General features: G+C 63.7%; 3 protein-coding genes across 5 annotated transcripts; 1 reads left to right on the top strand and 2 right to left on the bottom strand.

Moving 5' to 3' along the window:
* Nucleotides 1–292: 292 nt before the first annotated feature.
* EBI3 (Epstein-Barr virus induced 3) lies at nt 293–3,318 on the bottom strand. Its single transcript, XM_032712130.1, has 7 exons — nt 3,268–3,318; nt 2,509–2,627; nt 1,861–2,076; nt 1,644–1,761; nt 1,395–1,555; nt 625–788; nt 293–528 (listed from the first exon to the last, which is right to left on the bottom strand). Exons 2-7 carry the CDS (start codon nt 2,594–2,596, stop codon nt 376–378), a joined length of 900 nt encoding a protein of 299 aa, XP_032568021.1. The 5' UTR covers nt 2,597–2,627; nt 3,268–3,318; the 3' UTR covers nt 293–375.
* A 300-nt stretch (nt 3,319–3,618) lies between these two features.
* Nucleotides 3,619–14,308, bottom strand: ANKRD24 (ankyrin repeat domain 24). Of its 2 annotated transcripts, none has more exons than XM_032712042.1 (19): nt 13,658–14,308; nt 10,495–10,625; nt 10,320–10,408; nt 10,014–10,078; nt 9,149–9,206; nt 8,947–9,017; nt 8,717–8,823; nt 8,446–8,633; nt 7,921–7,949; nt 7,720–7,812; nt 7,380–7,484; nt 7,002–7,046; nt 6,802–6,900; nt 6,649–6,721; nt 6,421–6,542; nt 5,174–6,340; nt 4,286–4,423; nt 4,125–4,190; nt 3,619–3,881 (listed from the first exon to the last, which is right to left on the bottom strand). In XM_032712042.1, exons 1-19 carry the CDS (start codon nt 13,691–13,693, stop codon nt 3,804–3,806), a joined length of 2,760 nt encoding a protein of 919 aa, XP_032567933.1. In that variant the 5' UTR covers nt 13,694–14,308; the 3' UTR covers nt 3,619–3,803. The 2 variants fall into 2 exon arrangements, with proteins under 2 accessions (XP_032567933.1, XP_032567932.1); XM_032712041.1 differs by lacking the exon at nt 13,658–14,308 and adding an exon at nt 11,909–12,044.
* A 771-nt stretch (nt 14,309–15,079) lies between these two features.
* On the top strand, nt 15,080–22,512 carry SIRT6 (sirtuin 6). Of its 2 annotated transcripts, none has more exons than XM_032712352.1 (8): nt 15,080–15,173; nt 16,680–16,807; nt 17,521–17,703; nt 20,111–20,170; nt 20,293–20,388; nt 20,959–21,039; nt 21,144–21,267; nt 22,054–22,512. In XM_032712352.1, the coding sequence occupies exons 1-8, from the start codon at nt 15,108–15,110 to the stop codon at nt 22,390–22,392; spliced, it is 1,077 nt and encodes a 358-aa protein (XP_032568243.1). In that variant the 5' UTR covers nt 15,080–15,107; the 3' UTR covers nt 22,393–22,512. The 2 variants fall into 2 exon arrangements, with proteins under 2 accessions (XP_032568243.1, XP_032568244.1); XM_032712353.1 differs by lacking the exon at nt 15,080–15,173 and adding an exon at nt 15,988–16,100.
* The last annotated feature ends 429 nt before the right edge of the window (nt 22,513–22,941 follow it).

Raw genomic sequence — 22,941 nt, 5'->3', positions numbered from 1 at the left:
GCAAAGGGACCGTTCCGGGGGAGTGAAGGGACAGTCCCCGAGGACAGAATAGGGACCGTCCTGAGGCGGGAAAGGGACAATCCTGGGGCAGTAAAAAGGGACCGTCCTGAGGCACCGAAGGGGTCGTCCAGGTGCAGAAAAGGGACCATCCTGGGGCAGAAAAGGGACCTTCCCCAGTGGCAGAAAAGGGACCTTCCCCAGTGGCAGAAAAGGGACTGTCCTGGGGCAGTGAAGGGACCACCCCAGGGGCAGCTTGGCCCCACAAACATCCCACACAATCAGAACAAGGACAGAGCCTGCAGCTGGTTTATTGCCCGTTCCTGGCAGTACTGGGATCCCTCGGTGGGACAGGGGACAGTGGCCCTGCCCTGCCTGTCATGGCCCCTCCCAGGGTGTCCCCAAGGCCGGTGGGCTCCAGGCACTGGACTCCCCGAAATCCGCCACCTCCTTGGCGGCCACCTGGATGTGGTGGAGGGTCCCGGGTTCCACGTCGGTCAGGATGTGGGATGTCAGCTCGAATGGCCCGATCTGGGGACAGCTGGGTTAGGGACACCCGGGGACACGGCCCTGTGTGTGCAGGGCAGCCTCAGTTTGCCCAGGGTGGGAGCAGGGGGGTGGCAGTACCGTGGTGGGGACAGAATCATTGTCCCGGGCGTAACGGAGGTGATACTTCAGTGGGAAGTACTCTGGGAAGGGCCAGGATGCCGGAGGGCTCCACTCCAGCAGCAGCTTCGTGGTCTCCCCAGGGATGGGGGAGACCCTCAGGTCCTCAGGGGGGTCCGGCTTTACTGAGGAATGGGGAGATAAGGAATCAGGGAATCCCAGAATGGTTTGGGTTGGAAGGGACCTTAAAGCCCATCCAGTTCCACCCCTGCCATGGGCAGGGACACCTTCCACTATCCCAAGTTGCTCCAGCCTGACCTTGGACACTTCCCGGGATGGGGCAGCCACAGCTTCTCTGGGCAACCTGTGCCAGGGCCTCCCCACCCACAGAGAGGAATTCCTTCCCAATATCCCATCTAAATCTCTCCTTGTGTGGATTAAAACCATTCCCCATGTCCTACCACCATCTGCCTGTGTAAAAAGCCTTTTTTCTTCTTTTTTAAATGAAGGGGAAGGTGATGCCTGGGGGATTTAGGGACACGCAGGAGGATCCAGGGACACCCAGGGGGATCTACGGACACCATGTGTCCCCTCCCTGTGGGCTGAGCTGTGCAATCCAGGCTGCAGAGACAGCCTGAGACCCCCAAATCATCGCACTGATGATTCCACATCCCGAGGAAGGGAGAAACCAGAGGGGAAAGACCCAAAGGTATCCGGATCAGACCCGTGGGGGGTGAGGTGTGACGGACGTGGAGGGGACTCCAGTGTCCCCCCATGCCAGCTGCACTCACTGATGTTCTCCAGGAGGAAGGGCAGGATTCCAGAGGCAGCTCCCAGGGGGTTTACAGCTGTCACATTCACCACGTAGGGGGTGAGGGAAAACACCTGCAGATCCCCAAAGGAGCAGCTCCGCGGCCCCGTGCGCTCGCACTCGCCCGTGTCTGTGCCGTGCCTGGGGGGCACAGGGGGCAGCTGGGCAAGGAAGGGGTGGCACAGACACAGGGAGGGCTCAGCTGGGCTTTGGGGACCCCCCCACTGACCTGTACGTGGCCACAAAGTCAGTGTCCAGCAGCGGGTCGAGGGTCAGAGCCCAGGAGCAGTTCACAGCCTGCGGGTAACTGGTGGCCCAGCACTCGATGGCGGGTGGAGAGGGGGGGTCTGGGGAAGGGGACGGGGGTCACCCCACTGCCAGTGTCCCCAGGGGACCCCCCCCCAGCAGCACTGGGGGCCACGGCGGGGCTGGGGAGGGTCACTCACAGCCCAGGCGCAGGCAGATGGTGGCCCAGGTCTCGCTGGTGCCGGGGTGGTGGCAGCTGTAGTTGCCCTCGTGGGCCAGGCTGGCGTTGGGCAGGGCCAGCCCCGGGGCAGGGGACGTGCCCAGGACGGTGCCCCCCCGGCGCCACTCGGCCGGACCCCCTGGGCACTGCAGCAGCACCTCGGTGCCCAGGGGGCTGTGCTGGGGGGCACAGAGGGCTGGGGGGGACACAGGAGGGGGCCCAGAGAGGGGTCAGGGGGACACGCCATGGTGGGGGTGACGCTGGGGCAGGAAGGGTCTGTGCCCCCCTGGGACCCCCAGTGCCATTCCCAACACCCCAGTGCTCCCAGCCCCCCGGCTATGCCCTTGGGTGCCCTCGTGTCCCCAGGCCCTCACTGTCCCTGTTCCTCCACCACCAGTCCCTCCAAGCCCCTGTTTCTGTCCCCCCATGTCCCATTTCCCTCCATACTCGCTCCCGGTCCCCCAATCCTCCATCCCAGTTCCCTGTTCTTCCCAACCTCCATCCTGCTCCCCCAGTCCCTCCATCCCAGTCCCTTGTTCCTCCCAACCTCCCTCTCAGTCCCCCAGTCCCTCCATCCCAGTCCCCTGTTCTTCCCAACCTCCATCCCAGTCCCCCCAGTCCCCCATACCTCTGTCCCCGTCGTCCCTGTCCCCAGTGCCATTGTAGGGGACGGTGCAGGCAGGTGCCACAAAAGCCACCACCCAAAGCCACTTCATGTCAGGAGGCTCAGAGGAGCTGCCCAGTGACCTGCAGGGACAGGCAGGACAATCAAACCCCAGGGCAGGGGACAGCAGGGACACCACAGGCTCTGGGGACATCACCTTGAAGCTGGGGGGGTTCCAACCCCTCTCTGGGCCACCCCACAGTGCTGTGCCTCAGTGTCCCCTCTGGCTGTGCCACACACCCCAGGGACAGGGATGGATTCTGGTTGTGGTGACCAGATCCTGCTGCCAGGGAGGAGAGGGAATGAAAACTCCTGCTGTTCCCACAGTTTCCTACCAGGGTCCTGCAGCCACCCCTGCAGTCCCATGCCTGGAATCGAGGTTTAGGATCACTCCAGGCCTGGACCTGCACCCTGGGATGGCCCCCACCCCCATGGACATCCAGGGTGGGACCATCCCTCAGAGAGACCCCCAAAGCCCAGCCCAGGGGCCCAGCTGAGCTCCCTGCTGTCCCCAAGCCCAGCCCCACAGGGACAGATCCTGCCCTTGTCACCTCCCACCGTGTCCCTGGGCTGGCTCAACCCCAGGAAGGACATGCCTCACTTTCCTTGGGTTTGGGGCTCCTGCAGAGCCCTAAACCAGGTGCTGTGGGGTCACCCCAGACCCCCAACACCCCCCCCCTCTCCCCCAGCCCCATAGGGAGCTCAGTCCCCCAAAATCCTCACCGCAGCAGGGCCAGGCCTCTGGGACCAGAGTGTCCCCAGCGGAGCGGGAAGCCACGGCCTCATCCCACTTCCTCGGGCAGGAAACGCCGTCCCCCGGGGGGACCAACACACTTCCCAGTGTTGTTCCACTGGGATCCTCACGCCCCAGGCTCACGGGAAAGGGCTTTCAGCTCTGGCCAAGAGGGTTCCCACCTTCCCACACCACCACCGAGCCCCCTTCCTTCAAGGTCACCCTCTGGGGACAGCAAGGCTGGAGATGGTGGCACTGATCCCCTACTGTGTCCCCCAGCTCCCCACACAGCCCCCCGTGCCCATCCTGGTGCCCGCAGAGAGGAGCCAAAATTGGTGTGACTATAAATACTTTATTGCTGCTGTGCTGGGTCGGGGGGCAGCGGGGCCCGGGTGGGTGCGGGGGGTGGGTGCCAGTGACAGGGCAAGCAAAGGGGCACAGAGGGTGCTGTGACAGACCTGTCCCCACCCCGTGTCACTGGCAGTGCCACCGCCCCCCATGGCACTGCCGTGCTGGCAGGGGCTCCTCATCTGCTCTGCTCCTGCAGCCGCTGCATCCTCAGGATCTGGCACAGGAGCCTCTGCACGTCCTCGTCCATGTGGCCCTGGGGTGGAGGAGGCATCCATGGGGACATCAAGGGGGGACATCAGGGGGTCTCCGTGTGTGTCCCAAGCGCCCCTGGGCTGGCACCAGTCCCTCAGTCCCCCACACCTCTGCCCCCAGGTCTCGCCAACCTCCATCCCAGCCCCTTGTTTGCCTGCTGTGGGCACCAAGGCGTGGCTGGCAGGTGGCCCAGTCCCCCCCAGTGTCGTCCCCCGCTGTCCCCCCAGCCCTGTCCCTGTCTCACCTGCACTGCATAGAGCAGGTGGCTCCGGTACAGCGTCACCACCTTGCTGTGCCGCACCTCTGTCTCCTGCAGGACAGGGAGGGGGGTTTGGCCACGGGGCTGGGGGCTCGTGGGAGCCCAGAACCCACCAGGTGACGGCCACCAAACCCCCCAGGGCCCACCTCCAGCTTCTCCTCCAGCGCTCGGATCCTGTCCTGGAGCGCTGCGGTGTTGGGGGGTGACTGTGGTTGCTCCCCTGGCTTGGGGAGGGTGTTCAGGGCTTCCTTCAGCCTGAAAACCTCCTTGGAGAGCTCCGTGATCTGCAGAGTGCACAGAGATCAGGGGGACCCCGCACCCCAACCCGCCGGGGTGCAGCCTTGGGTGGGCCCCGTGCCTGGGAAGGGGAAGGGAAAACCAGGGAAGAGCCAGGAGAGCAGAGGAAATTCTCCTCTAGGAGGGTGGGGAGGCCCTGGCACAGGTTGGGCAGAGAAGCTGTGGCTGCCCCATCCCTGGAAGTGTCCAAGGCTGGGTTGGAGCAACCTGGGATAGTGGGAGGTGCCCCTGCCCCTGGCAGAGGGTGGCACTGGATGATTTTTAGGACCCCTCTCCACCCAAATCATTCTGTAACTCCACATGTGCAGCTCCCAGAGGCAGAGCTGCCTCCAGGGGGGATTTCCTGGGATTAAAAGCCCCGAATCCTTCCCAGCACCACCTTTGCCTGTTTGAACTGAACAGCCCTGAGAAAAGGAATGGGGATTAAGGACAGAACTCTGTGGTGCTCCTGCTCTGGTTTAGCCCAGCTCTGCCACCCAAATGAAGCCTGTGCTTGAGCAAGAGCCGCTGAACTGGGGCCAAACTGGGGGAAATCAAGTCAGTCCTGTCTCATCCCCCCCAGAGGAGGTTCCCAGGCATTGTGGGGTTTGGAGGAGCACAGGCAGAGCGTGGCTGTGTTTCCCTCCGGCTTCTGCACCAACCTCCAGGGGACTTTTCAGACCAAACGAGTTTCAGAGGGCTGGGAACATCAGACCCCTCACTCCCCCAAACCTCCGCCCCGTGTCCCCCCCTCTTACCTTCCTGTCCCTCTCCCTGACCAGCCGAGCCGCGTCCTCGGCGTGGCCGTGGAGCTCCCGCAGCCGCCGCGCCTCGGCCCGCGCCTCCTCCAGCTGCTTCTGCGCCGCCGCCAGCCCGTCCTCGGCCGCCTGGCGCTCGCTCTTCATGAACAGCGCCTGCCGCTGCACCCTGAACACCTCCTCGCACGTCCTCTCGTGCCGCCGGCCCAGCTCCTCCAGCCGCCGGCCCAGCGCCGCCGCCTCCTCCCGCAGCGCCGCCGCCGCCGCCTCGTGCTCGGCGCGCGGCACGGCCGCCGCCAGCTCGGCCTCCAGCCGGGAGGCCTCGCGCCCCTTGGCCTCGGCCGCCGCCTCCAGCTGCGCCAGCCGCTCCCGCAGCGCCCGCGCCTGCTCCTCCAGCGCGGCCGTGGCGCGGGCGTGCTCGTCCCGCGGCACCCAGCCCTCGGCCCGCGCCTGCCGCAGCCGCGCCAGGGCCTCCTCGTGCTCCTGCCGCCCCACGGGCCGCGCCGCCAGCTGCTCCCGCAGGCTGCCCAGCTCGGCCTCCCGCCGCGCCAGGGCCTCCCGCAGCTCCGCCAGCTCCGCCGGCTCCTCACGCGCTCCCGGCTCCGGCTCGCGCCGCGCCTTGGCCTCCAGCTCCCGCCGCAGCGCCTCGGCCTCGGCCTCCGCCCGCCCGCAGCGCTCCAGCAGCGCCTCCTTCTCCCTCGACGCCTCCTCCGCGGAGGCTCCCGGCGAGGCCGCGGCCTCTGCGGCCTCCAGCCGGGCCTGCAGATCCTTCAGCTGCCGCTCCCGCTCGTCCAGAGCTTTCCGCGCCTGCTGCAGGGCCGCCCGCGCCTCCGCCAGCTCCGCGCCCGAGGAGGAGGAGGAGGAGGAGGAGGGCGGTGGCTGTGGCACCCGCAGCTCGCCCAGCGCTGCCTTGCACTCGCCCCATGTCCAGGCCAGCTCCTCGGCGAGCCCCTCCGCCGCGCTTCCCTCCGGGAATCCCTCCGGGATTTGCTCCGGGGCTCTCTCGGCGGTGCCGCGCTGCCCCTCCGGCCGCCCCCCGGCCTCGTCCCTCACACCCTGTGCCCGCAGCTGCTCCAGCTCCCGCTGCAGGGCCCGGTAGAGGCTGGCGGGCACCACGTCCCCCGGGGCGGGCACGCTGCTCTCGTCCCGCTCGTAGTTCTCCAGCACCTGCCGAGGACACCGTGAGGCCCCCGCGGGACAGGGGGCGGAGGAGGGAGGGATGGACGGACAGACAGATGGGGACGTGCCTGTATTTTGTCCCTCAGCTCCTTGTTCTGCACGGTGAGGGACTGCACCTGCCCCTGCAGCGTGGCCAGCAGCTCCTCGGCCGAGGGGCTCAGCGTCTTCTTGGAGAGCAGCAGCTCTGCAGCTGTGGGGTACAGGGACTCTGCTCGGTGCCCACCCGTGCCCAGTCACACCCCCACTCCCCAGTGCCACCCCCCCGAGGTGGCCTTGGGAGGCCTTCAGGGCCCTACCTGGGAACTCAAGCGGGTCTCCCTCCTCGTCCTGCAGCGTCTCAATGTCGTAGCTCGTGTTCTCCTTCTCGTTCTGGGGATGCAGGGTGGTGGTGACCCTCACACACACACACCCCCAAGCCCCTGGCACTGCCAGCTGCTGCCCACACCCACCTCCAGCGAGGACAAGCGGCTCCGCAGAGCCTCCACCTCCTTGCCCAGCCGCTCCTTCTCCCCATCCCGGGCTGCCAGCTGCTGCTCCAGCTCCTGGATCTGTGGGGCAGGATGCAGGAATAGGGTCCTCTTGGCTCCCACCAGAGTCCTGATGGCATTCCCAGCACCAGCAGCACCCTGAGCTCCTCCCTGGCCTTTACCTGCTTCTCCATGGAGCGCAGGGAGCCCTCGTCCAGTTCTGCCCTCTGGCAGGACCCGGAGAGAAAACAGGGAGGGATGAATGCTGCTCCCATCCCCACTGTCCCCATCCCCACTGCCCCATCCCCACTGTCCCCATCCCCACTGCCCCATCCCCACTGTCCCCATCCCCACTGCCCCATCCCTGCTGTCCCCATCCCCACTGCCCCATCCCCGCTGTCCCCATCCTTGCTGTCCTCATCCCTGCTGTCCCCATCCCTGCTGTCCCCATCCCCGCTGTCCCCATCCCCGCTGTCCCCATCCCCGCTGTCCCCATCCCTGCTGTCCCCTCTGCTCCCCAGGGACACGGTGGCATCTCCCCAGGACCCTGCAGCTGGTACCTCCCGGCGCTGCTTCTCCTGCTGCTCCAAGCCCCGGATCTTCTGCAGGAACTGGGCCCGTTCCTGCCGCAGCCTCACGATCTCCTCGTAGGCGTCCCGGTCCTCCTGCGGGTAATCACAGAATCGTGGAATCCCCCGAGCTGGAAGGGACCCATGAGGATTGTTGGGTCCAACTCCTGGCACGGGACACCCCAAAAATCCCACTGTGTGCCTGAGGGCGCTTTCTGACCCCAGGGAGAGAAGGAAAGGCTCTGGCAGGGCATGGACCCCTCACCAAGGGGTGTGCCCTGAACCTGCTGAGCCAGGTGAGGACCTGGAGCTAAGGGGGACCCCCTCTCACCTGGCTGAGGGTGCCCAGGGGAGGCAGAGGGGCCTTCCTCTTCCTTGGGGTGCTGCTCTTCTCCCTGACGGATGACTGGCTGGGGGAAGAGGTCTGTGGAGACACCAGGGCAGAGGGGACATCACACCCACGGTGACCTCTGTCCTCCCTGGCCCAGTGCCACCTCAGAGAGCCCCGGGGGACCCCCTGGCAGAGCCTCACCTGGGATGTCTGCTCAGTTGACTCCTCTTCTGAGGGGCAGAGTGGGAAGGAAGAGAAACAGGAGGGAAGTTTTTAGGGGACCAGAGCCCGTGTGGGTGTGGGGACACTCAGGGGACACACACACGTGAGTGCACAGTGTTTAAGGGGACACAGACAGACAAATACAGGGATGTACACGGGTCTGAAGGACAGGGATGCAGTGCAGACACAGGGAGACACGTGCACACACAGACACGTGTGAAAACACCCGCGCACTGAGACCCCCTCACCTGCAAACACGCGTGAACATGTGTGTGCAAGCATATGCAGACACCGAGGCTCAGCACCACCTCAGCTGGTGACAGCACAGCCAAAGGCAGCCCTGGCACCCGGGAGAAGGGGCCATGTGCCCCCCAGCCTCACCCAGCCTCCTCCATCCCCGCCCCAAAGCGCCCTGACGATGCCAATCACCCCCGGCAGGGTGACGACCCCCTCGCCCTCCATCCCCGGGGCACAGGGAGCACCAAGGTGCCACGGCTGCCTCACCACTGGCCCAGGAGCGGCGCTGAGCAGCCTCCTGCAGGAAGTGCTGGATGAGGGCGTTGCCCGTGGCCAGGCTGTAGTGAGCGGCGTCGTGGCCCGTGGCGTCGACCACGGCCACGCGGGCGCCGGCGTTGACCAGCACCTCCACCGTCTCCACGCTGCCGCTCTCACAGGCCAGCATCAGGGCTGTCCTGGGCACGGGGGGACAGCAGAGGTGAGGGGGGCATCCCCTGGGTCTCCAGTGCCCTCCCGGTGCCCACCGGCGCGGCCCCACCTGCCCTGCAGGTCCCGGCTGTTGACGGCGGCGCCGCGGTGCAGCAGGTACCGGCACAGCTCCGAGTGGCACATCTTGGCAGCCAGGATCAGCGGGGTGGAGCCGTCCTGGGCAGGGCAGGGGGGGTGAGGAGGAGCAGACGAGGCACCACCTCATATCCCCCCCCCCCGATTTCCACACCCCGCAGGCGCAGCCTGGCACGAGGAGCACGAGGAGCAGCAGGACCTCACCTTGTCCTTGATGTTCAAGGGGGCCTTGAAGTCACAGAGGATCTCGGAGCACGAGATGCAGCCGCTGACGGCTGTGGAAGGGACAGAGCTGAGTGCTCCCTCCCCGGGGACAGGGCAGGGTGGCACTGTCCCCACTGTCCCCACTGTCCTCACTGTCCCCACTGTCCTCACTGTCCCCACTGTCCCCACTGTCCCCACTCACCTGCCAGGTGCAGCGCGGTCCGGCCGCTGCCGTCGGCCACGTCCACGGGGCAGGAGGCCTGAGGGACAGAGCCTGGGTTACAGGATGGAGATGGACAGACAGACAGACAGACAGACAGACAGACCACTTGAGGGGATGTGGTTCTGTGCCACGGGGCAGGGCAGAGCACAGGCTGACAGATTGCTTGAGTGGGCATGGCTGCGTGCACGGTGGATGGCAAGGGACAGACAGACAGACTATGGCTTCGTGACACAGTAAAGGGCAGGGGACAGACAGACAGACAGACAGGGGTTCCATGGTGTGGTGGAACACAGGGGACAGACAGACAGACAGCCAAGTGGAGGACAGGGGACAGACAGACAGACTCCTTGAGTGGACACAACTCCCTGGAACAGTTAAAGACAGGGGACAGCCAGCCAGCCTGTGGCTCCATGGGGGGACAGGGGACAGACAGTCTGGTGAAGGGTAGGGGACAGACAGACAGCCTGTGGCTCCTTGGGGGGACAGGGGACAGACAGACAGCCTGGTGAAGAACAGGGGACAGACAGACAGCCTGTGGTGTGCTGAAGGACAGGGGACAGCCAGCCAGCTGTGGCTCCATGATGTGATGAAGGACAGGGGACAGACAGACAGCCTGGTGAAGGACAGGGGACAGACAGACAGCCTGTGGCTCTGTGGCATCGTGGAAGGCCGGGCAGGTGCCAGGCAGCACCACACAGAGCCAGGAATCACCATGCCAGGTCAGGGCACTGGTGAGGGAAGGGGGTTCAAGGACAGGGAGGACACTCCACTGGCACAGCACCTTCCTCCTCCTCCTCCTCCTCCCCTCCCTCCCTCCCTCCCTCCCTCTCCACCCGCCCCGTACCTGCAGCAGTTTGCTGACACACTGAGGGTGCCCGTGCTTGGAGGCCAAGTGCAGGGCAGTGGAACCTGGGGAGGGACAGACAGACGGGTCAGAGCACGGACAGCGGGTCTGTGGCACAGGGGACAGCCTGGGGGACACGCAGAAGGATGGGCACACGGGCTGGGCACACAGGGACATCCCCAGGAGCCTCATCACTCATCACTTTGAGCTCCTGGCGTGGCCGTCACCTCCATCCCCTGGGGACAACCAGGTGGCCCCGGGCGGCCCGTGGCAGTAGCCAGGGGCACGTGGTGGCCCTGCCCTCACCCGAGCTGTCCTTGGTCATGGCATCCACGCCGTGGGCCAGCATGGCTTCCAGGCAGTCCACGTTCCCCCGGGTGGCAGCCAGGTGGAACCTGCAGCGAGACCGGGGGGCTGTGGCACCGTGGCACTCGTGTCCCTCGTCCCCGGCCCTGTCCCCGGGGCGTGGGGTGGCACTCACGCGGATTTGCCCTCCGAGTCCAGCTTGGTGGGCACCAGGCCCTTGCGGAGCAGGAGCGACGTCACCCGCCCGGCATCGTTGTAGTCCACGGCCTGCAGGAGCTTCTCGTCGTTCTTGGTCCAGTCCTGGCTCTGCAACAGAGCCCAGAGGAGGCTGTGACACTGTGTGACACTGTGTGTGTGACACTGTGTGTGACACTGTGTGACACTGTGTGTGTGACACTGTGTGTGACACTGTGTGACACTGTGTGACATTGTGTGCGTGACACCGTGTGACACTGTGTAACACTGTGTGTGTGACACTGTGTGACACTGTGTGACACTGAGTGACACTGTGTGACACTGTGTGTGTGACACTGTGTGTGTGACACTGTGTGACATTGTGTGACACTGTGTGTATGACACTGTGTGACACTGTGTGACACTGTGTGTGTGACACCGTGTGTGTGACACCGTGTGTGTGACACTGTGCTGTCCCCAGGGCTGGGCTGGGGGCTGCCTTTGTCCCCGTCCCTGCTGTCCTGCCCCCAGCCCTGCCCCTTGGGGTGGCCGTCTCTGTGCCAGCCCCTCTGCTGGGGGCTGTGCTGTCCCACTCCCAGTACGGAGGGTTCAGCTGGGACTGGGATGAGGGTCCCCTCCAGCCCCTCCCAGTTTGCAGCTCACGGACCAGGGCATTTACAGATCCAGTGGGACTGACTGGGATTTGGCAACGAGCCCGGCTGCCCCTGCCACCCCAATAAACACAGCCAGCACCCAAGGGAGCCCCACCCTGCCCCGTTCTCCCCACTGATCCCATTCCCAGCCCTGAGGAGGGAAGGACCAAGCCGGGGCAGCTCCCCTGGGATGCTCCAGCCTCGCTGGGATAACGGGGCACGACACTGTCCCCATGCACGCAGCAGTGGGGCTGGAAGGGACTTTGCTTTCCCAGTGTTCCCGTTCATCCCTATCCCGAGGGACTGACCCGCAGCGGGACAGCACCAGGACAAGGACTGGAAGTCCTGGGTTCACCCCGCGACCGGTGACGACAAAGCCGAGCCGGCTGCGGCCGCGGCGGCAGGAAATGGATGTCACCTTTCGGGAGCTGCTGGCACCGTGCCCCGAGCCAGCCCGGGGGCACCGTGCCCGCCGGGAGCCCCTCGGAGCCCCTCCAGCCCGGCGGGGCCGGCAGTACACCAGTCTCCCGGGGTTACTGGGCAAACTGGGAGGGTGATGCCCGCGCCTCCCACCCCCTCGCGGGGCAAGGACAAAGCAGGTTGGGGAGGGCGCAGGGGGAGCCCCGGGTTGGGGCCGGGGATGGGGGCGCGGGGGGTGCGGGCGGGGCGGGGGGGACACGGCTGAGCCCGCAGGACGCGACCGGAGGGGTCCCGAGGGGGGTCCCGAGGGGGGTCCCGAGGGGGGTCCCGAGGGGGACGTACCGCGAAGGAGGCGGCGGCACAGAGGCAGATCTGCTTCATGGTGCTGAGGAGGAGGCGGCGGGCAGCCATAAACCCCGCGCCCCCCGCCTGGGCCAGCCCGCCCACCCCAGAGCCCGGCTCGGAGCAGCATCGCCGCCCGGGCGGGGCAGGGGCTGCCGCAGTGGGAAGCGGGACCCGCCTCCCTCCATCCCTCCGTCCCTCCCTCCCTCCTCCCCTCCCTCTCTCCCTCCTCAGCATCCCCGCATCCCACCACGGAGCATCCCCCAGTTAGCGACCAGCACCCAGACTGGTCCCAGTTCCAGCGGGAGGGGTTGGTGGGTGGGCGCAGCTTTCCCACCCCAGGCTCAAGTGAGGCGACAAACCACCCCCAAAGCAGAACTGAGCATCCTCCTGCCCCCCGAGGAGGGGGACGTGGGACCCCCTGCCCCGCCCTGGGGGCACAGACTGACCTCCCACTGCAGCCTGGCGGCCAAGGGGGGGCAGGACCCCTTGGCATCTCAGGCCCCCCCCAAACTCCCCCCAAAATGCAGAGGGTCCCCAGACACTGTCCTGGCAGAGCCCCGGGAGCAGCAGGACAGCGGGAGCCTCCCATGGGATTGTCCAGGGCGGAGCGGGGGAACTGAGGCACGGAGCACCCCTGAGCTGGGAGCCTCCCGGACTCCACGTGGGGGGGAGTCCAACCTGTGTCCCCGTGTCCCCCGGGTGCCTGTCACCCGCCCTGTCACCCTGTGCCCCCGGGGCAGAGCTCTCGGCCCGTGCCAGGCGGCTCCTGAATAATTGAGGAGCATCGACTCGCTGCTTCCGCGGGCTGTGGCAGCTGGAAAGCTGGCAGTTGTCACCAGGGAGGGGACAGGGAGGGGACCTGGGACCTGCTTCCCTCTCCTTTGTTCTGCCCCGCTCCCAAGGATGGCTCTGGGAGCACTCGGGGGTGCACTGGGGGCCCGATGCCACCGGCCAGGGTGGCAGTGCCAACCTCCTTGGGGCTGCTGTCCCCGTGGGGAGCAGCCACCCCTTCCTTGTCCCAGGGGGTGTTCCCGTGTCCCGGTGACACTGGGGACATCCTGGGGGGAATCTCCACGTCTTCAAGTCCCTGTAAGACTTGGGACGTTCTGGGGCAGGTCCCCATCCATATCCCAGGGCAGGTTCCCGTGTCCCTGTGGACATCCCAGGGCAGGTCCCTGTATCCCAGGGCAGGTCCCTGTATCCCTGTGTCCTAATGGACATCCCAGGGCAGGTCTCCGCGTCCCTGTGAAACCTGGGACATCCTGGAGCAGATTCCCATGTCCCCAAGGACACACCAGGCCAGGTCCCTGTGTCCTCATGTCCCTGTGGATATGCCAGGACAGGTCCCCATATCCCTGTGGACATCCCAGGGCAGGTCCCCGTGTCCTCAAGGACATCCCACAGCCGGTGCCCACATCCCTGTGGACATCCTGGGGCAGATCCCTGCATCCCTGTGTCCTCATGGACATCCCAGGGCAGGTCCCCATGTCCTCACGTCCCTGTGGATATAGCAGGGCAGGTCCCTTTGTCCCTGTGGACATCCCAGGGCAGGTCCCCATATCCCCAAGGACATCCCACAGCAGGTCCCCATGTCCCTGTGGACATCCCAAGGGTGGTCCCTGTATCCCTGCATCCTCATGGGCACGTCCCCGTGTCCCTGTGGACATCCCAGGAGAGGTCCCCGTGTCCCTGTGGACATCCCAGGAGAGGTCCCCGTGCCCCCAAGCCCCCAGGGATGGCACTCACGTCTCCCTTCTTGAACTTGGCCCTCAGGCTCTTCATGGTGGCTCCAACCTCAGCCTCGTGGCACCTGGAGGGGGGATGGCAGCGCTGGAGGGTCTGTCCCCTCCCGGGGACAGCTCAGCCCCCCCGTCCCGTCCCGCTGTTCCCAGCCCTGTCCCGCTGTTCCCAGCCCTGTCCCCGCGTCCCCGCAGCCGCAGCGGAGCCGGGAACAGGACCCGGGGAGTTGGGTTACGGCTGCGGCTGCGGTTACAGCCCGGGGGGGTCCGGCTGGGGAGGGGTCTGTCTGTCTGTCCGTGTGTCTGTGTGTCCCTGCAGTGCCAGGGACAGGGGGCAGAGGGGACATGGGCGGGAGGGGGAGCTGGGGGAGCTCAGTTCGGGCTGCTCAGCCCTCTCGGGGGGCTGGGGCTGCAGCTGCTGACGGGCACGGCTGGGTCCTGATGGTTGGCACCCCCTGAATTTCCTTGGCACCCCCTGAATTTCCTTGGCACCCCCTGAAATTCCATGGCACCCCCCTGTTCTTCCCTGTCCCCCCTGTCCTTGATGGTACCTCTGTCCTTCCCTGGCACTCACTGCCCTGCCCTGGCACCCCCTGACCTTGGTGGCATCTCCTGTCCTAGCCTGACCTCTCCTTCCCTTCCCTGGCATTCCCTGCCTCTCCCTGGCACCCCCTGCCCTTGCCAGCACCCCCTGCCTTCCCTGACACCCCCTGAACTTCCCTGGCACCCCTTGAACTTCCCTGGCACCCCCTGTCCCTCCCTGGCATCCACCATCCTTCCCTGGCACCCACTGCCCTTGCCAGCACCCCCTGCCTTCCCCGACACCCCCTGAACTTCCTTGGCATCCCCGTCCCTCCCTGGCATCCACCGTCCTTCCCTGGCACTCCTTGTTCTTGCCGGCACCTCCTGCCCTTCCCTGGCACCTTCTGTCCCTCCCTGGTATCCACCATCCTTCCCTGGCACCCCCTGTCCTTGCCAGCACCCCCTGCCTTCCTCGACACCCCCTGTCCCTCCCTGGCATCCACCATCCTTCCCTGGCACCCCCTGTCCTTGCCAGCACCCCCTGCCTTCCCTGACACCCCCTGAACTTCCCTGGCACCCCCTGTCCTTGCCAGCACCTCCTGCTTCCCCTCCATCCTCCCTTGTCACCCCTGTCCTACCTTGCCCTTCATGGCACCCCCTTGCCCTCACTGGCACCCATCAGCACCCCCTGCTCTCCCTGTCACCTCCTGCCCATCCCTGTCACCCCCTTTCCCCGCTCCCCCATTCCAGCCCGGGTTGGGGGGGCACAGCCCAGGTTTGGGCAAGGTTTGGGCAAGGTAAGGGCAAGGTTTGGGCAACTAAGGGCAAGCGCTTGGCTTTGCCCGACACAAAGATGGCGGCGGCGGCACGGGGCGTGTCCTGCTCAGGCCCCGCCCCCTCGGCGCTCCGCTTCCGGCCGCGGTGCGGCCGCGCCGATGGCGGTGAATTACGCGGCCGGGCTGTCCCCGTACTCGGACAAGGGCAAGTGCGGCCTCCCCGAGGTGAGCAGCGCCCGCGGAAGGAACCCTCCGACCGCCCGGGGGGGTCTCGGCCCGCCCGCAGCGGAACCACCGCCCGCCCGGGCCCCCCCCCCGCCATCCACGGGCCGTACCCCGGCCCGGCGCGTTCCCATGGCAACCGCGGCCGAGGCCCCCGCGGGGACACCCCTGGGGAGCCCAACACCGGGGAGGGACCGAGCGCTTTGTGTGTCCCCCGTGGAACCCTCCTTGGCCCCCCTCCATGGCCCCTTCCAGGCCCCCCCCCGGCCCATCCAACGGCTCCCTCCTTATCCCCTCAGCCCCACCCCGTGACCCCCTCCTTGGCCCCCCATATCTCTCCTTGGCCTCCCCTCCATGGCCCCTTCCATGGCCCCTCCAACCCCATCCATCTGCTCCCTCCTTATCCCACCCAGATCCATCCCATGGCTCCTTCTTTGTCCCCCCCCAGCCCCACCCCGTGGCCCCCTCTTTGTCTCCCCAGATCCATCCCATATCTCCCTCCTTGCCCCCCCCTCAGCCCACCCCATGTCCCCCTCTTTGTACCCCTCCAGGCCTGTCCCATAATTCCCTCCATGTTCCCCCCATCTCACCCCGTGGCTCCCTCCTTATCCCCCCAGTCCCACCCCATGACCCCCTCCATGGCCCCATAATCCCCCCCCCATGGTTTTCCCCATATCTCCCTCAGGCCCTTTCCATGATTTCCTCCTTATGCCCCGATATCCACCCTATGTCCCCCTCCGTGTCCCTCTCAGTCCCACCCCCTGTCCCCTCCATGTGTCCCCAAATCCCTCCACGTCCCCCCTGAGCCCCAGCAGTACTTGGGACCCTTATAAAGGCTTTGGGGTGAGGGGACAGGGACACACAGGGGCCTGTCCTTGTCCCTGTCCCCAGGAGATGGGGCTGGAGAAGCATCTCAGGAATTCAATCCAGGTGGGCACAGTGCCCCCCCAAACCCGTGTCCCACCTCCATGGCTCCTCTGTCCCTCACTGTCCCCGGGGCTGGTGGCACTGCTGGTGAGAGCTGGTGACACGTGGGGTGGCCCCAGGTCACTCCTGGAGCCCAGCCTGGATCAGCTGCCTGGGAGAGCAACAAACACCCCGGGAGTGTTGGGTGTTCCTGTCCCCTGCTCGGACGGGGGGTTCCTCTCCTGTTAAATGCTTCTGTTGTTAAGGAATGTGGAATCTTCCATGGGTAAGGAAGAGCTGTGGGTTACTGGGAGGTGTGTGGGATCATAGGATCACACACTGGTTTGGGTTGGAAGGGACCTGAAGGATTATCCATTCCCACCCCCTGCCACGGGCAGGGACACCTTCCATTATCCCAGGTTGCTCCAGCCTGGCCTTGGACACTTCCAGGGATGGAGCAGCCACAGCTTCTCTGCCCAACCTGTGCCAGGGCCTCCCCACCCTCCCAGGGAAGAATTCCTTCCTAATGTAACCCACAGTCACATGCACCCCATGGAGATCCACCCCCACATCCCTCCATCCCGGGTTTGTCTCTTTGCCCAGATTTTCGACCCTCCGGAGGAGCTGGAGCGGAAGGTCCGGGAGCTGGCGGAGCTGATCCGGAGCTCCTCCAATGTGGTGTTTCACACAGGGGCAGGAATCAGCACGGCCTCGGGGATCCCTGACTTCAGGTAAGGGGATGGCACCTCCTCCAAGTCCATCTTCCAGCTTGGAAAGCTCTTGGAAAGCTCTGGTTTGCCCCAGCCAGACCTACTCCGTCCATCCATCCATCCACCCATCCATCCATCCTTATATCCATCCATCCATCCTTATATCCATCCATCCATCTATCCATCCACCCATCCACTCATCCATCCACCCATCCACTCATCCATCCACCCATCCATCCACCCACCTATCCATCCATCCATCCACCCACCCACCCATCCATCCTTATATCCATCCATCCTTATATCCATCCATCCTTATATCCATCCATCCATCTATCCATCCACCCATCCACCCACCCATCCACCCATCCATCCACCCATCCATCCATCCTTATATCCATCCATCCATCCTTATATCCATCCATCCATCTATCCATCCACCCATCCACTCATCCATCCACCCATCCACTCATCCATCCACCCATCCATCCACCCACCTATCCATCCATCCATCCATCCACCCACCCACCCACCCACCCATCCATCCTTATATCCATCCATCCTTATATCCATCCATCCATCTATCCATCCACCCATCCACCCACCCATCCATCCATCCATCCATCCATCCATCCACCCACCCACCCATCCCATCAGTCCTGGATCCAGCTGGTCCATGACCTCCATGGATGAGGCCTGAGCTCTCCCTTTTCCCTCTTTCCCTCTTTCTGCAGGGGCCCCAATGGTGTCTGGACCATGGAAGAGAAAGGGCTCTCCCCAAAATTCGACACCACCTTTGAGAATGCCAGGCCCTCCAAGACTCACATGGCGCTGCTGGGGCTGCAGAGAGTCGGAATCCTGAAATTCCTGGTCAGCCAGAACGTGGATGGCCTGCACGTGCGTTCGGGATTCCCACGGTACTGCCCCTGCCTTTCCCAGCCCCGGGGAAGGGATTTGATTCCCGAGGAATCTGACAGGGGGAGTGAAAGCTGGAAGGGGATGAACCAGCTGGAATTTAGAGGCTGTGGTTCGAATCCAGAGGGTGATGGAATGGAGTCGTCCTCGGTTGGTGCTCCCTGGAAATGCTTCTTGTGCTCAGGGAAAACAGGTCATGGAATTGTAGAATCCCCAAATGGTTTGGGTTGGAAGGGACCTGAAATCCTATCTCATCCCACCCCCTGCCATGGGCAGGGACACCTTCCACTAGCCCAGGTTGCTCCAACCTGGCCTTGGACACTTCCAGGGATGGAGCAGCCACAGCTTCTCTGGGAAAACCTGTGCCAGGGTCTCCCCACTTTTCCAGGGAGGAATTCCTTCCCAATATTCCATCTAACCCTGCTGCTCTCCTGTGCCACATCATGGAATCAGGGAATCCCAGACTGGTTTGGGTTGGAAGGGACCTTTAAGCCCATCCAGTTCCACCCCTTCCCTGGGCAGGGACACCTTCCCCTATCCCAGGTTGCTCCAAGCCCCATCCAGGTTGTGGTGGTTGTAGGTGTCGGTGCTCCCTGAGGGATCGGGGCCCTGGGGGTGGGAATCTGGATCCAAGCAGGACACGTGCTCCTGGGAACACCTCAGGGTCCTTTCCACCCTCTCCATAGCCATCCAGAGGGGTGGAGGCACAGGAGGGAGGATGGGAACACCTGGAATGGCTCTGGGTGCAGAGACGTGTCTCGCCCCAGTTTGCCGGAGCTCTCGGAGCGCTGGATCCTGGGCTGCCTCAATTTGCTTCCATGAAATTCCAATAAAACCAGTGCTGGGCCCCAAAGACCCTTAACGAGCATTTGGCCTCTCGATAAATCTGGGAATCTCCAGGAGCAGCAAGAGAGAGAGGGAAGGTCCCGTGGCTGGAACTGCTCTGACTTACCGGTGCTCTCCGATTCCCCGGCGGCGAGGTCGGGATCCCACAGAGGATTCCCGAGGATTCCAAGAATTCCCTCTGCAGGGAACTGCGACGTGCAAGAGCTGAGGGTACCAGAGCTCCAGTCCCTGCTGGGGGGGGGGGGAGACTGGAGTGGCTGTTCCAAAGATGTCCTCAGAGGAACCTGCCTCTCCCCCCAGCCCTCGTGACAGCCGGAGCTTCGCCCTTCACCAACTCCAGCCCGTTATAAAACCCATTCCCGGCACTTAAGAGCAGCCAGGGATTGTTGTGGGAGGGAAAAGTGCTCGGAGCTGCCTGGGAAGGGGAGGGGAGAGCAGCAGAAAATAAAAGGAAGGGAGGCATTGAGGCTTGAAAGATGCTGAGTGTCCGGGACTGACGTTCAGACCTCTGGGGGTTTTTATGCTGATGTGTTGGAACAGGTTTCCCAGAGAATCTGTGGATGCCCTTGGAAACAAGGATGGGAAAAGGGAAATAGGCCTTGGAAAACGCTCTCAGGGACATGGTGGCATTGTTGGGGTGTCCTGGGCAGGGCCAGGAGTTGGACTGATGATCTTTGGGGGTCCCTTCCGACTCAGGATATTCTGTTATCCCTGGAAATGTCCAAGGCCAGGTTGGAGCAACCTGGGATAGCGGGAGGTGGCCCTGCCCATGGCAGGGGTTGGAATGGGATGATCTTTAAGGTCCTTCCAACCCAAACCATCCTGGGATTCCACGAGTGGGGATGAGAATGAGGATCATGAAGGAGTCTCGGAGAAGATGTTTCTCACAAATACCTTGAACCATCTGTGGCTGAGCAGAGCTGCCTCCAGGGGGGATTTCCTGGGATTAAAAGCCCCGAGTCTTTCTCCCAGCACCACCTTTGCCTGTTTGAACTGAACAGCCCTGGGAAAAGGAATAGGGAATAAGGACAGAACTCCAGTTGAGCCCAGCTCTGCCACCCCAGCAAAGCCTGTGCTTGAGCAAGAACCACTGAACTGGGGCCAAACTGGGGGAAATCAAGTCAGTCCTGTCTCATCCCCCCTGGAGGAGGTTCCCAGGAGTTGTGGGGTTTGGAGGAGCACAGGCAGAGTGTGGCTGTGTTTCCCTCTGGCTTCTGCACCGAGCTCGAGGGGACTTTTCAGGCCAAACGAGTTTCAGAGGGCTGGGATGGCACAGAGGTGCTGAGGAAAGCAAAGATCCAGGTGCTACCAGGAGCAGAGATTTGAGCTGGATCAGGAGCTGGAATCGATGCTGCAGGTGGAAGCATTCCAAGTAAAAAGCCAGGACATGCTGTCCCTCCTCTGTCCCTGCTCTGGTGGCCTCGGGGAGATGAACCCACCACCTGGCAGAGCTGGAATGCAGGGAAGCCCTTGAGCTTCAGGGCCCCAGTGAGGAAGGGAGGTGGGGGGTTGCTCCAGGGCTCTCCACCCCTTTCCCACCTCACCTGTGCCGTTCTCCCACAGGGACAAGCTGGCTGAGCTCCACGGGAATATGTTTGTGGAAGAGTGCGTGAAATGCGGCAAGTACGTGTGCCCTGAGCCTGGGGGGTGAGGGGGGGCGACTTGGTGGGGTTTTCCACGTCAAGGGGGGGCATTCCAGCCCTTCCCTGAGCAGCTGGGCCCTGAGTGGATCCGTGTCTCCGCAGGCAGTACGTGAGGGATGCCGTGGTGGGCAGCATGGGGCTCAAACCCACCGGCCGGCTCTGCAGCGTCACCAAGGCCCGCGGGCTGAGGGCCTGCAGGTAGGGCTGGGGCCCTGCAGGTGGGGCTGGATCCCTGCTGGAACGCTGGATGTGGGATGGCAGGGATCATGGAATCAGAGAATCATAGGATCACAGGATCAGCTGGGTTGGAAGGGACCTCCGATATCATCAATCCAACCCTTGATCCAACCCCGCTGTGGTTCCCAGCCCATGGCACTGATGCCACATCCAGTCTCATCTTAAAAACCTCCAGGGATGGAGAATCCACCCCTTCCCTGGGCAGCCCATTCCAATGGCTGAGCACCCTCTCTGGAAAGAAATTCTTTCTAATATCCAACCTAAACCTCCCCTGGCACAGCTTCAGACCGAGCCCTCTTGTCTTGCTGATCGTTTCCTTGGAGAAGAGACCAACCCCCCCCGGCTCCCCCCTCCTGTCAGGGAGTTGTAGAGAGTGATGGCAGGGATCTCTTGGAGTGGCCAGCAGTGCCTCAGGGTTAGGAGAAGCAGCTGAAGGTGCAGGAAGGGGCTGGGTCACTGTCACTTCTGCCAGGGCAGCTCTGCTGTTCCTGCCTGGCAGGGGAAAACTTGGTCCCTGTGTGTGTTTTCCAGAGGGAAGTTACGAGACACTATCCTGGACTGGGAAGATTCCCTGCCCGACCGTGACCTCACGCTGGCAGATGAAGCCTGCAGGTGACTGAGCACCCTGGGGAGTGGGAGGTGGAACTGGATGAGCTTTAAGGTCCCTTCCAGCCCAAACCATCCCGTGGTTCTGGAGTTTTGTCTCCTCCCCGCAGGAAAGCCGATCTCTCCGTCACCCTTGGGACCTCCCTGCAGATCAAACCCAGTGGGAACCTCCCGCTGATCACCAAGAAGAGAGGAGGGAAGCTGGTCATAGTCAACCTGCAGGCAACCAAACACGTGAGTGAGCGTCCTCTGCACCCTGGGCTGCTCCTCTGCCCTCGTGTCACCTCCCCCAGGCCCAGCCCAGGTTTGTCCCTGTCCCCTCCCAGGTGGGAGTTAAACCTGCAGTTCCAGATAAACGCTTAGAAATTGCAGGTAAATCTGCAGACTGGTTTGGGTGGGAAGGGACCTTGAAGTTCATCCAGTCCCACCCCCTGCCATGGGCAGGGACACCTTCCACTGGACCAGATTGCTCCAAGCCCCGTCCAGCCTTTTCCAAGCAAGTTTCAAGAGCAGAATAAAAACTCAGCCCAAAGCCTGATGTATCCTCTGGTGAATCAAAGCCCAGTGAAATCATGGAATATGCTGAGTTAGAAGAGACCCATCAGGATCATCGAGTCCAACTCCTGGCCGTGCACAGACACCCCAATGATCCCACCCTGTCCCTCAGAGTGTTGTCCAAACCCTCCTGGAGCTCTGGCAGCCTTGGGGCTGTGACCAAACCCTGAGGAGCCTGTTCAGTGCCCACCACCCTTTGGGGAAGAACCTTTCCCTGAGATCCAACCTAAACCTCCCCCAGTTCAGCAGGTCCACTTTCTGCTCAGCCCTGATTTCAGTGCCCCAATTATCCGAAATCTTTAACACCCAGATTTCTGGGATTATCACTCCCCTTGTCCCCGTCCCACCCTGTCCCTGCTCTCTGTCTCGGTGTCCGGGCGTGTCCCCGGGGTGTGACGCCCTGGGGCCATCTCCTGGTGTCCCTGGGAGGGGCCCTTTGTCCCCAGCAGTGTGTCCCCACCCCAGGACAGACAGGCCGACCTGCGCATCCACGCCTACGTGGACGACGTGATGACGAAGCTGATGAAGCTCCTGGGGCTGGAGGTGCCCGAGTGGACGGGGCCGGTGGTGGTGGAGAGCGCGGAGCTGCCGAGGCCGGAGCAGCTCCTCACGTCCCCCGGGAAGTGGCTGAAGGAGGAACCCGTCTCCCAGCACAACGGCACGGGAATGCCGTGTCCCGGGAATACGCCGTGTCCCGGGAAGGTGCTGGTGGAGCACCACGAGGGGCTGAAGCAGGAGCGTCCCAGCCCGGACACGGGGCCACCGCCGGTGAAGAAGGTGAAGGTGGAGCCTCTCCTGAGCTGAGCCCCGGACTGTTCCCTCTCTCCAGACACTCGTCTGTGCCGCTTTTCCTACCGACTTTTTTTTATACCCTTAAATATTGTCCCTTTTTTTTATGTAAGTATTAAACACACTTGAAGCACACGCGGCGGGGCTTGGGAAGGGCGTCGCTCCTTCAAGTGTCCCAAAGCTCCCGGTTCCTTTCCTGAAGGGAAGCAGCTGTGGGGCACAGCTGGAGCTCGGGGAGCAGAAGGATGTGGGGTCTGGGCACTGGGATGGTGACACGGGATCACTGGGACAGCTGGCACCAGGTGGTGGTTGGGATGAGCTGCCACCGGGTCCTGGCTGTGCCCATCCCACAGACTGGGGGGGGTGGATTTTCCCAGAGAAGCTGTGGCTGCCCCATCCCTGGAAGGGTCCAAGGCCAGGTTGGACAGGGCCTGGAGCAACCTGGGATAGTGGAAGGTGTCCCCGCCCGTGGCATGGGGTGGAACTGGATGGGCTTTAAGGTTCCTTCTAACCCAAACTGTTCCATAATTCTCTGATTCCATATCACTTGGTCATGGAAGGGGA

This window comes from Chiroxiphia lanceolata, chromosome 27 (genome assembly GCF_009829145.1).
Source record: "Chiroxiphia lanceolata isolate bChiLan1 chromosome 27, bChiLan1.pri, whole genome shotgun sequence".
In the NCBI taxonomy this organism is placed as follows: Eukaryota; Metazoa; Chordata; class Aves; order Passeriformes; family Pipridae; genus Chiroxiphia; species Chiroxiphia lanceolata.
The sequence above is the reverse complement of the archived record's forward strand: the minus strand, read 5'-3'. Positions and strand labels throughout refer to the sequence as shown.

Excerpts from the sequence above, each read along its gene's own strand:
- ANKRD24 (XM_032712041.1), bottom strand. The coding sequence starts at position 11,977 with ATGGCTGCCCGCCGCCTCCTCCTCAGCACCATGAAGCAGATCTGCCTC. Across the intron at positions 10,079-10,319 it reads CATGACCAAGGACAGCTCGG|GTTCCACTGCCCTGCACTTG; the intron begins GTGAGGGCAGGG and ends GTCCCTCCCCAG. Across the intron at positions 6,722-6,801 it reads GCCGCTTGTCCTCGCTGGAG|AACGAGAAGGAGAACACGAG; the intron begins GTGGGTGTGGGC and ends CTGCATCCCCAG.
- SIRT6 (XM_032712352.1), top strand. The coding sequence starts at position 15,108 with ATGGCGGTGAATTACGCGGCCGGGCTGTCCCCGTACTCGGACAAGGGC. Across the intron at positions 15,174-16,679 it reads GCAAGTGCGGCCTCCCCGAG|ATTTTCGACCCTCCGGAGGA; the intron begins GTGAGCAGCGCC and ends CTCTTTGCCCAG. Across the intron at positions 20,171-20,292 it reads GAGTGCGTGAAATGCGGCAA|GCAGTACGTGAGGGATGCCG; the intron begins GTACGTGTGCCC and ends GTGTCTCCGCAG.
- EBI3 (XM_032712130.1), bottom strand. The coding sequence starts at position 2,596 with ATGAAGTGGCTTTGGGTGGTGGCTTTTGTGGCACCTGCCTGCACCGTC. Across the intron at positions 1,556-1,643 it reads GACTTTGTGGCCACGTACAG|GCACGGCACAGACACGGGCG; the intron begins GTCAGTGGGGGG and ends TGTGCCCCCCAG. Across the intron at positions 789-1,394 it reads CTTCCTCCTGGAGAACATCA|TAAAGCCGGACCCCCCTGAG; the intron begins GTGAGTGCAGCT and ends CCCATTCCTCAG.